Here is a 12,201-nt window from a genome sequence, read left to right on the forward strand (position 1 = left end):
GGTCGCTATGAGTCGGAACCGACTCGACAGCACTTCACAACAACAAGTTTAACAAGGGTATAAAATAAATTCACTGTGTTTTTAATTTGCATTTCCACAATTACAAGTCAGATTCAATTATTTTCATATGACAATTCGTTATAATGAGGCACACTTATGACCGCCATTGTTCGTTTTATACCTCTTACCGTTAGTAACATGTACTACACATGTGTTGCAGCATGTAATTTGCTGACGTTATCACACTCTCAGATGTTTACTCACAGATGTCCAGTTTTATAATTTACTCTTTAAGGCACTGCTATATGGCAGGTTATGGTCTCATCTTCAATGAAATTGGTATCTTTTTTTTTTTAATGTATGTACTGTGGTGATGGTGGTGGTTATATGCCGTGGGGTCTGTTCCAACTCATAGCAACCCTGCATGGGGTTTCCAAGGCTGTAAATCTTTACAGGAGCAGAAAGCCTCATCTTTCTCCTGTGGAACAGCTGGTAGATTCGAAATATTGACCTTGCGGTTGGCAGCCCAGCTAATAATCCACTATGTTACTAGGGCGCCTTATGTATGTACAAGGAGGCTTTAAAAAGTTTGTGAGAAAATTCCATTATCTTTTTTTTCTCATTATATATTACATAATAGATATATACTTTTTTATTGTGAATTAAGTAACAGTTTACAGAGCATATCACCTGTTTTACATTCAGTGAATGATTCATTACAATGATTGCAATCCCCTCCAGGTTACCAACAGTTAAAACAGTATTTGCCTCCATTAACTTTAACTATTGAGCTCCTCCCTGTGGCTCCAGGTACCTTCATCTTTCTTCTGCTGACCTCCCTCTTGTTGTATATTGCCAGCCCTCTCTGGTAGCATAGTGGTTACAAATCAGGGGGCTGTGAACCACAAGGTTAGCAGTTTGAAACTACCAGCTGTTCCGTGGGAGAAAGATGAGGCTTTCTGCTCCCGTAAAATTTTACAGCCTCGGAAACCCTGTGCAGGGTCGCTATGAGTTGGAACCCACTCAACAGCACATAACCAACCAACCATCACCCATATTAACATGTGTCTATTCTTTAGTCCTGGACTCCTGGTGTGGTGCTGTAGGATAAGTACTGGACTATGAACCACAAGGTCATCAGTTCAAACCCACCAGTTGCTCCTCGGAAACCTTGCATAGGGTCTACTTTGAATCAGAACTGACTGACTGACTCAATGCCATTTAACAACAACAACAACAATCCTCTAGCCCATGAATAATTTTCCCTTACTCCTCCCCCAGTAACCATCAAAGATTGTTGTTTTTTTAATTAAGAAAACCTTAACTTTTTACAACATTGGTCTAATTAATACAATATTTGTCCTTTTGTGATTAATTTCACTCAGCATTATGTCCTCCAGATTCATCCATGTTATAAGGTGTTTTGCAGGTTCATTATCATTCTTCAGTGTTTTGTAGTATTCCATTGTGTGTATGTGCCAAAGTTTGTTTAACCATTCTTCTGTTGATGGGCATTTAGGCTGTCTCTATCTTTTTGATGTATATCTTATAGACAGTATATTGAAGGATCCTGTTTTCTATCTATTCAGCTCTGTCTCTTGACTGGTACATTTACTCCATTTACATTCAGTGTAATCAACTACATATATGAATTGTTTGCTGTCATTTGCTGTGTATTTGTGTGTGTGTGTGTGTGTGTGTGTGGTGCTGCTGATTTCTTTATTCCACATAATTTTCTGCACAGAGTTAATTTCATTTGTGGGTTTTCTTTTAATTTTCTTCATTTCTGTTGTTTCTACGTTTCTTCTTCTTTTTTAAAAATTTTGATGTGCAGTTGTATTAATTTTCTTTAAGATTACCTTGTAATTTATTAAATTTTTTCATATTTAAAACAGCCTGTTTTTTTCTTGAAATTTACTTGATTTCTTAGCCATTTGGAAGTTATGTAGCTACACTATTCCCTCCTTTTGCTTTGTAATAGACTTCATTATGCATTGATATCTCTGGGTCCCTATTTTCGGTCTTATAGGTTTGTTTTACTTTCAATACTTCTGTATCTGCTAGCATTGAGTTCTGGCTAGCATAGTCGTGTATGATAATCTCTGGTTGCTGTCTGCTGTTGTTGGTTCTCAGGCCAAAGATCCTTCGATATTTTTGTGAAGCCTTGGTACTTATACCTTTCCCTCTTGCTGGACTCTACCAAATCCATGCTGCATGATCAAGCCTCTCTCCTCCATAAAGCCTCCTTGACCACTCTCAACCACAGCAATCTCTCCCACCTCTAACCCCAGCACCTTTTGTCTCGACCACTCACTGTCACACACAGAAAATGGGTGTTATCAGCTCCATTGCAAATACAAGGACAGGCTTAACACAGTGCCTCATCCTTAGTAGCTGCACAATTAATTTACCAGCTCTGCTGACATCGCACCAGGGTGCGGGGGGATCTCTTATGGAAAACATGCCGTGTGTTTATTAGCTCATTTTGTTCATTTATCCACTCATTCATTCATCTTTTATTGGGCGGCTACTGTGTTTCAGGCAGTGGGAATTAGACAATGAACAAGGTAGAAATAGCCCCTGCCTTCACGGAGCTTCTGTTCATATAGGGGAGGTGGACTTTCAATCAAATAAAACATGAAGAAGAGTGATAAGGGTCATAACAAAAACAAGAACCTGAATTCAATGTATTTTATTTGCTCTCTTTGCAGTGGTGGCTACATAATTTGCCACACATAGAGGAAAATACTTAACAACAACAAAGACAGCAAAATAGGAACTATGATAGTATAATGGGTTACTCATTGGGCTCCTAGCCACAAGTTCAGCAGTTTGAATCCACCAGCCACCCCACAGGAGAACAATGAGGCTTTCTGTTCCTGTAAAGATTTACAACCTCAAAAACCCTATGCAGGGTCACTATGAATTGGAACCAACCTGATGGCACACAGTAGCAGCAGCCAGCAGCAGCAGTGCAAAATGAAAATGTGGGGCCCCTTGTTCAAAATTATTGAAGAATTTCTGTAGCAGCAGAGCATTCAACCAAGCTTTGTTGTTGTTAGGTACCATTGAGTCAGTGCCGACTCATAACGACCTTATGCACAGCAGATAATGACCTTATGCACAGCAGAATGATCCTGGGCCAACCTCATTATTATTGCCACGCTTGAACCCACTGATGTTGCTACTTTGCCAATCCATCTCGCTGGGGGTCTTCCTATTTTTCTCTGACCCTTCACCTTACCAAACTGATCCTTCCTGACAACATGTCCGAAGTATGAGAGACGAAGTTTGGCCATCTTGGCCTCCAAGGAGTACTCTGGCTGCACTTCTTCCAACACAGATCTGTTGGTTCTATGGGCAGCCCATGGCACTTTCAATATTCTCCTCCAACACCACAAATCAAAAGCATCAATTCTTCTATGGTCTTCCTTATTCACCATCCAGCTTTCACATGCATATGAAATTATTGAAAATACCATGGCTTGGGTCAGGCGCACCTTAGTTCTCAAGCTGACATCTCTGCTCTTCAACACTTTAAAAAGCCCTTCTGAGCACATGTCCGTAAAGCTGGTTCTCACAGTCCATCTTCAGTACTTAACAGGACAGACAATATCAGAAGGACTATCTCAATTTAGGAGCCCTCAAGGCATAGTAGTTAAAGCTCTTGGCTGCTAATCAAAAGGTCAGTGGTTCAAACACCCAAACTTGCAGATAGTACCCTTTTGACCTAGCCTCAATGGCTTAATAATCAGAACTCAACTAGAGAAAGATTACAGCAACAACAACAACAACAAAATGTTTTTGATAAAGGAAACAAGGGTATATTGCTACAATTTGATGAACCTGACCTATACTCATGGAGGTAATAACTCTAAATACCGACAGAGAGGGAAGGAGTCTTCACATCAAGTACAGTGGTGCTATCCCCTCTGGATGCAGGGTAGATAGAGACGGGTAACTTAGGCATTGGCTACCTTAAAGGAAGGGGCGATAAAGGCACGAAGTGACTGGCTTACAAGGTTTCAAGAGGGAGTTTAGTGGAGGAAGAAAGTGGGGTGGGGGGGAAGAAAGAGTGTGTGAGGGAAGAAAGAGTTCCCACTGAACAGTTTTCATCTTTTCTAAATGTTGTTGTGAAGTGCCGTCGAGTCAGTTCCAACCCATAGCGACCCTGTATAGGGTTTCCGAGGAGCAGCTGGTGAGCTTGAACTGCCAACCTTGCAGTTCAAACGGCTTTGCAGTCTGGCGCATTAACCCACAGCACCACACCAGAATGGGTCTGGTGAAAAAAGATGGGGATAAGATTCGTATGATTCAATAGTGAATAATTGTTATCATGAAATAATTGGGACTGTCACAATTGTAAAGGTAGAAGTTTTGTAACAGAAACAGGGGAGTGGTTAATCTTACAGTCCAGAGATGGAGGACCCTAGGACCATCAAAAGAAGAACGCACAAGCAGAATGAGGGACCTTATCCAGAGAAGCAGTGATACCACAGAGGCAGAAATGGGGACATGGAGAAGGGGAGAGGCTGAGGACTCTAGGTTCATGGGAAAAGAAGAGCTGGTTGCCAAGAGGCAGAGTTGCAGAATTTTTCTATTCCCTTTGGGGATGTAAATTATTATATATGCCTGAGTTTTGTTTTTTTTAAAGCTAAAGTGAATAGAGGTAAGTACTGTTAACTGATGGTACATGGAGGGGATTATAGTCATTGGGATGAAAAAAAAAAAAAACTTAACGTAAAAAAAAGATGGTCAAAAAAAAAGGTCAGTGGTTCAAACCCACCAGCTGCTCTGTGGAAGAAAGTTGTAGCAATCTGCTTCTTTAAAGATTCACAGCCTTGGAAACCCTATGGGGTAGTCCTGCTTTGTCCTACAGACTCACTGTGGGTTGAAACGGACTTGACTGTGATGAGTTTGGCTTTTTATCTCCATCTGACTCGAAATCTAGTGCAGCATATTTGCATGGGTCAGAAATGATCTCAGTGGCTGAGCTGATGGTAGAAAGGTTCACTTTGTGATCCACGGTGACTAGGATGTTTTGTATGAATAGATCCAACTTGAACACATAAAGTACCATTGATTATGCAGTGGGTGTATATGGGCTGCATCCTAAATCTCGTTTCCTGCCTTCCAGACTGTTTGTCTTATTCCGCTTTGCAAGTGTTATCCAGGAAATGCTATGGGAAACAGAGATGCAAAATAATTGTCAACAATCACCATTTCGGAAGCCCCTGTCTGCCAGGAGTGAAAAAATACCTCACGGTGACCTACGCATGTGGTAAGAGCACACTCTCCAACAGCTGCTTGAAGACCTCTTCAGGAGGTAGTAACCATGGGGGGCAGAGGGAGGACCAACATACCCACAGAGTTTGCAAGCAACGAGTCAAGCAATTCTACTCCTGAAACTGTCTTGTCATCTCAGACATTCAAGAGCCTTTTCTTTTAATCCTTCATTCTTGCTTCTGACGTTCTCATCAGATAAGCAATAAAATATTCTTCAGTCAAATTTTGTTTTAAAAGTGTTTTTAGCAATCAGATTGGCAGCAACTAGGGAGGTAAGAACAGAACAAGCAAGTAGAGGTAAAACTGATGCCACTGAGTGCAGTGATCTTAATCTGGGTTCTTAGGAGGCTCTGAAATGTATTGGTGTATGTCATGAGAGTTCACCAAAGTATTGCTTGGCTCCTGTTTAACCTCCCAGTACTGGTTTTAGGCCGTAAATGACTAACTCTTTATGCTGCCAACAGTTAGTTTATCTACATACCCACAGTGTTGAGTCAACAGATCAAATGCTTATCCTAAAATAATTTAAAAGGTTTCGCAAAGGTGTTGCTTTGTTTTTCTGATGTCTTTAAATAATAAAACGGATGCTTGGTTCTTTCAGATCCCAATTTCATGAAGCTTCTTAGAAACAAATGAGCAGTTCATTATTTTCTGACAGCCATGTGGAGTTCCAGTTTGGAATCATGCTATGTTGACTCTTCTAGAAATAAGCACAAAAACAAAGGCCACAGCAAATGAAGAACCTGATACCTGTGTTCTTGGAAGCCCCCTTCCCCCTGCCAGAAACCTCTGGCCTTTATTTGTTTATTTAGTGAATGCTTCATTGAGGTATACTTCACTTACCACACAAATCACCCATACAGTGGACAATTCAGTGATTCTTAGTATATTCAGATATGTAACTATCATTACGATCAATTTTAGAACTTTCACATCACCCCACAAAGGAAATGCTATATTTTTTCATTAACTACCTCCTGATCAACCATCCCTGTTCTCCAGCCCTGAGGCAATTACTTTTCAGTTTTCATGAAGTTGGTTACTCTGGATATTTTATATACACAGTCATGTAACAGGTGGTCTTTTATGACTGGCTTCTTTAGCTAAGCAATATTTTCAGAGCTCACCCATGTTGTAGCATGGGTCAGTATTTCAGTCTTCTCTCTAACTGAAGACTATTCCATTGCATCTCTGTCTTTTATAGCCTGAATTAAAACTTCAGTTTTCCGTAATATCAATGAAGTAACTACATAAAAACATTCCCACAATAATATCCCCCACACTTAAATGACAGGGAAGGTATGTTTTCTTTTGTTTGTATATTTGCTTTGTCTATTTCAGTCTTTATTCCTGTAACTGGCTAAGCAGCTCTGAATCATAGCTTTTAGCCCATTATAGCTGAGGTTACCCTAGAAGCCAACATTGATTTCCCTGCAGCTTCAGAAAGGCAGGTCTCTGCAGTTGATTGTTGAATTAGGAGCAGGGTTTTAGCCTGAGAGTGAGGAAATTTTTCTAGCCGTGTTCAAAACAGAAAAGAGCGCAGTTTCGAGGACAATGACTTTTCTTAGCTAGTCCTAAAAAGATGAATGTCAGGGTCTGGGGGTCCCATGGTTTGAACTTCTCTTCCCTCCCTCACTCATTCAGCACCTTGTGGACACATTCTATGTGTCAGGGGCTATACTGGGTGCTAAGGATTCAGTAGTGAACAAAAAGACATGGTCTTTTCTCTCATGAACTAATAGGTGAAAGAGACCAAGAGGCATTAAAGAAAGAATCAGATCAATCTATTGTTACCAATTGCAAACATGCTATTAAGGAAAAGGACAAATACTTTAGAGAGGGTAACAGTGAAGAAGGCCCTGATTTAGCTTGGGGACGGTGGCCTGAGAAGTCCTCTAAAGAGAGATTTCTTCGTGCATTTCATATGGGATGAATGGGTGTGCACAGGCAGAGAGCAGGCAGAGGGGCTCAGTAGGACAGAGGAATCGGGTGGGCGAAGAGGAAGATAGCATGAGGTGGCCCTGGAGAGGGCCCAGGGCTAGATCCTGAAGGGTCTGGGAAGAGGGTGCCAATGGGGGGGGGTCTCAAGTAAAGATTCAGATCTGATCCTTTAAATACAGCATGGAGAATGGAGTAGAGCAAGAGTAGAAGCAGGAAGACTGGTTAAAAGCTAACAGGTTTCTCTTACAATTTTATTTATTAGTATTAAAAAGAAGAAGGCACCAAATAGTCCTGGTGTGCCGCTGTAGGTTAAGCACTAGACCGCAAAGTCGTTTTTAACTACAGGGTCAGTGATTCAAGCTCACCAGCAGCTCCTCAGAAACCCTATTCAAGTGTCGCTATGAGTCAGAATCGACTCAACAGCATTTAACAACAACAGGCTAACACAGTGCTAAAAGAAGTGGTAAAAATTGGGTGGGTTTGAGAAGGATGTGGAAAGTAGAAACGCAGAGATTCTGAAGAGACATGGAGTAGTGGAGATAGTCTGGTTGAAGATCAGGGGCCAGGACTGAATGGGAATGGATGAAGGCAGGATTTGGAGTTCTAGCCCATGGCCTCTACTTTCTCAAAAAAAATCAAAAAGTCTGAAATGAGTTTATCAGTGGTAGGATGCAGGGAGAGAGGCTTGAAGAGATGAGAGTAGTTAGTATTTTAGTATTGTGGAGGGCAGTGGGGCAGGCTGACTAGAGAAACTCAGGAATGTTGTTGTTGTTGTTAAGTGCTGTCGAGTTGGTTCCGATCCATAGCGACCCTGTGTAGGGTTTCCAAGGAGCAGCTGGTGCAGGACTCTGCAGTAACATTACTGGGTGATAATTGTAAATTGGATTTTTGTCATCATATTAATTAGATCATATCCGAGTAGGATGGATTCTAAATCAAATCACTTCAGAGTTATAAAAAGAGCAGATTAGACATGGAGATTCATGTAAGTATACAGGCTGGGGCAGAAGGGAGAGAGCAGGTGTCATGTGGGAATAATCTACAAACCAAGGAACCAAGGAGCCACCCTGGGCCACTGAGCTGGAAGAAATGGGTACATCTGAGACCCTCATTTCTACTAAAATTTTAGCGTTTGTCTGTTCTTCAAGGCCACCACTTGTTGTATTTCTGTTACAGCCACACCAAACAACTCAGACTTGTGTTCTATGCAGGCAGCATTGTCTTTTGAGTGCCTGGTATTCTACGAAGCACATCCTAGAATGTCCTTCCTCGCTGAGCTCCTCCTCTGTAAAATCCTGTTTCATTCCTGAACTGTAAAGCTTCTCGCATTCACAGAGAGCCAAGGGCCTTCTTGGACCATGTTTTGAGAACAAGCCAAGAGACAGACGTGAGAAAGAAGTGCCACTCCTGTCAGGGAAAGAGGATGCTCCCCAGACCTACAACTGCCAAGAAATCAAGGGCATTCTCCAGAGTTCAGAAATGATGGAGAGGCGATTTCATTACAGAACATTTTGTGGTATTGCCTTGGTCCCAGGATCAGCTGTGTGCTCACGGTCAGCCAAAGGGCATTCCTCAGAGCCCTGGACAATTTCAGCTGCTCTGGCATCTTCACTGTACTGCCCTAGAAAGTGACTTCATGGGCTTCTGATGGGCATGAAGGTTTCAGGGCTTCTTGTATGTGGAAAATTATCAACTCAGGAATGTTCTCTGATTGTTGATCCTGGGACAGCCTCAAAGGAATTTAGTGGTAAACTCCGAAAACAGACATGAGGTCTTCTTGTCTGAAAATGTCTTACCAGCTCTTTTATGAAAAATCAATTGACCGTGAAAGTGCTGTTGAAGTAAGAGTTCGTGTTGGCTTCAGTTGCAGTTACCACATCTACCAAATAAGAGTAGGCTGCAGTACAAACAAAACACTAAGCATCTCTCTGCAGCAAAAATAGTGGGCTTCCCCTCCTTTCTCATAGTTTGTTACAATGTAATTGGCCTTCAGATTCTTACCTGACCCTCCCTTTTATCTGGTCCTCTCATCTGCAGTATGTTCTGCCTGGCAGATCCCAAGATCAGGGTAGTTTATTCTGAGTCAGCTCAGCAAAACCTCTAACCATATGCTAAAAGATCCTATCACGATTCAGCCTATGAATCCGCCTCCTTCTGTAGTATTTTTAAATAATACTTAGAAAGTCAATCTAGCAGGGAATCTTTAGAATTTGCTTTAGGCTTCTTCTAGAAGCAGGATGCAAAGAGTTCTGGGTACACATCAGAAGAGAAGCTGGGGGCATGTTGTATGGTAAATTTTGAGTTAATTGAAGTCATCTTGATTTACTGTCTCTCAGAGAAGTTCATGCTTGGAGTTAACAGTTTAATTGAAGTATTCTTTGTATTCCTTCAAGTTTACCCTTTTTAAGTGAGTGAAATGATTTTTAGTATATTTATAGAGCACCATCACCACCTTCCAATTTAAAAACATTTCCATAATCCCCCCCCCCAAAAAAAAAAAAAAAATTCCCCTGTGCCCATTGGCAATCACTTCCTAGTTCTACTGCCAGGCCCTGGCAAATAATAGTCTAATTTCTGTCTCCATAGATTTACTTTATTGGCACATTTCATATAAATGGAATGATATAGTATCTTTTGTGTGTAGCTTCTTTCACTGATGTTTTTGAGATTCATCCATGTTGTAGCATTTATCAGTACTTAGATGCTTTTTTATAGCCAAATTGCATTCCATTGGCTAGATTTGTCAGTTTGTTTATCCATTCGCCTTGTTTTTGTTTTAAGTTTTTATTGTGAACTGAGTGATTATTTACATGGGAGAACATCGGTTTTATACCCATTGTTTCATTGCAATGATTACAGTTTTCTCAGTGCACCATCATTCAACAGTATTTGCTTCTATTCCCTCTGTCTTTTATGTGTGTTTTGTTTTTTCCATGTACACAAAAACACTTAATAATATATAATCATTTAAACAACCAAAGGGCACATTCTGCAAGCCTGCCTCCTGGCCACCAGCACACAGTCTTTCTCTTTCCATGCATCTAGAGTCCTCAGCTGCTCCCTCTCTCCATGTCCCCATCTCTGCCTCCATCTCTGGTGTCGCTGCTTCTCTGAATAGGGTCCTACATTCCCCTCATGCTCTTCTCCCTTGATGGTCGTAGGGTCCTCTGTTTCTGAACTGTAAGATTAACTTCTCTCTCGTTTTTGGTACAAAATTTCTACCTTTACAATTGCGACAGTCACAATTAGTCATGATAACTATTACTCACTGTTGAATCATAAGAATCTTATTCCCATCTCTTTTCACCAGACCCATATAGACAAGATGAAAACTGTTCAGTGGGGATTCTACCTTCCCACACACACCCTGAAACTAAACTCCCTCTTGAAAACTTGTCAGCCAGTCATTTCATGCCTTTATAACCCTCCCATTTTAGGTAGCCAATGTCTAAGTTGCCTGTCCCTATCAACCCTGTATACAATAGGGGTAGGTTTGATACACGATGTGAAGATTCCTTCCTGCTCAGTTGGTATTTTGATCTCCTTGTTATTTTTTAACACTGCAAAATGGGCCTAAAGTTTCACCTTTCTGGAACCTTTGATGATCACACAAGTACCATTTGTGATGTGTGTGGTTGTTTCAGTGTATCTTACAGTGTATCATGTGCTACCTTGAAGTGATTTTTTAAATCGTATCTATATCTATCTGTGTATCTATATATATTTTATTAAAATATGTATATTAGCTGTTATACTTTTTTAAATATACAAAGTATTTTAAATATTTTATTTTTTGTTTTTAGTTCCCAAAAACATCCTCACAGTGATTGATCCAGCTGTTGCAAATCTGGAACCTTCTTTGAAGAAGAAAGATCGTGACTATGGTAATTTTTATGGTTTAGTCCCAGCATATCTTTTTGGTAAAGGTAAACAGCTCCCATGTGACCATAGTTGGGCACACTTTGCTTAGAATAAAAGGGAATGTCAGGAACTGTGGTTGAGCTCATATAATAAAAGTAATAAAAAATTCTCACCATTCACAGTTCAGTATCTTAAATACTCTTATGGGTCTTTGCAGTGTCTATCAGGGACTCCACAGGTATGAATTCCATTCTGGATTTGTTAATGGAAAAAAAAAAAAATGTTCATAACCCTTTTAAAGAAAGACAAGGAAAAACCTAAGGAAGAAGATGGCCTGTGGAAACAGGCAAACAGGTCCAGCATGGGCCCGGTCTACCTACACTTTTGTCAATGGGGACATCTCTTGTTCAAAGTTATATTTCTTTTAGAAAATAAGAGGTGATGGAAAGGAGGTTTCTTCTACTTGTGATTTTAAAGCAAAATAAGATCTAGGCCACCATTTGTATTTTTTATTATGCCTTCCCCCCCTAAATATAAAAGTAAAGAATGTTTGATATGGAAAACACCACAAAGAATAAAGATATACAAATCACATGAATCCCACTGTTTAGGGAGAATTATTGGCAGTGTTCTTACTTACTTTCCATCAAGCTCTGCATCTCAGCCCTTCTTTTTCTAATAGGGCTCCCACTTCACCCTGGGCAATATCCTGGTTTCCCCCTAGAGGGGAGGCCAGAGAACTTGGTGCATTAGAGTTCAGAGGCCCCCAGTGCCCTACCACTACCCTTTCATGAGCTCACCAAGCTCTATGGAAACAGAGGCCCCAAGCACCTGAAGCCAGAGTTGCCCTTCTTTTGCTGTCATTTCCAAAAAGATAAACCAATACAACCTCTCTCAATGTTTGTAATTTGATGTTTATCTTGTTTGTGGTCAACAGTACAGATACTAGTTAAATGCTGCTAAAAGTGAGAGAGGTTATTAAGTACCTCTAGAGTAGTAGCTCTGGTAGTGTAGTGGTTACGAGTTGGGCTGCCAACCTCAAGGTCAGCAGTTCGAAACTACCAGCTGTTCCGTGGGAGAAAGATGAGGCTTTCTGTTCCCATAAAGATTTAC

The 12,201-nt window shown here is 40.8% G+C and overlaps 1 protein-coding gene across 2 annotated transcripts in view; it reads left to right on the forward strand.

The window, feature by feature from the left end:
- The window catches only part of EVA1C (eva-1 homolog C (C. elegans)), a 163,549-nt gene that overhangs the window by 133,866 nt on the left and 17,482 nt on the right, over positions 1-12,201 (forward strand). The window contains exons 5-6 of one of the 2 annotated variants that reach the window (XM_006862528.1): positions 5,138-5,281; positions 11,031-11,111. In XM_006862528.1, the coding sequence (XP_006862590.1) occupies positions 5,138-5,281; positions 11,031-11,111 (225 nt within the window). The remainder of the gene's footprint in view (positions 1-5,137; positions 5,282-11,030; positions 11,112-12,201) is intronic. The other variant, XM_006862529.1, reaches the window with a different exon arrangement.

The sequence above is a fragment of the Chrysochloris asiatica genome, unplaced genomic scaffold (assembly GCF_000296735.1).
Source record: "Chrysochloris asiatica unplaced genomic scaffold, ChrAsi1.0 scaffold00049, whole genome shotgun sequence".
NCBI lineage: Eukaryota > Metazoa > Chordata > Mammalia > Afrosoricida > Chrysochloridae > Chrysochloris > Chrysochloris asiatica.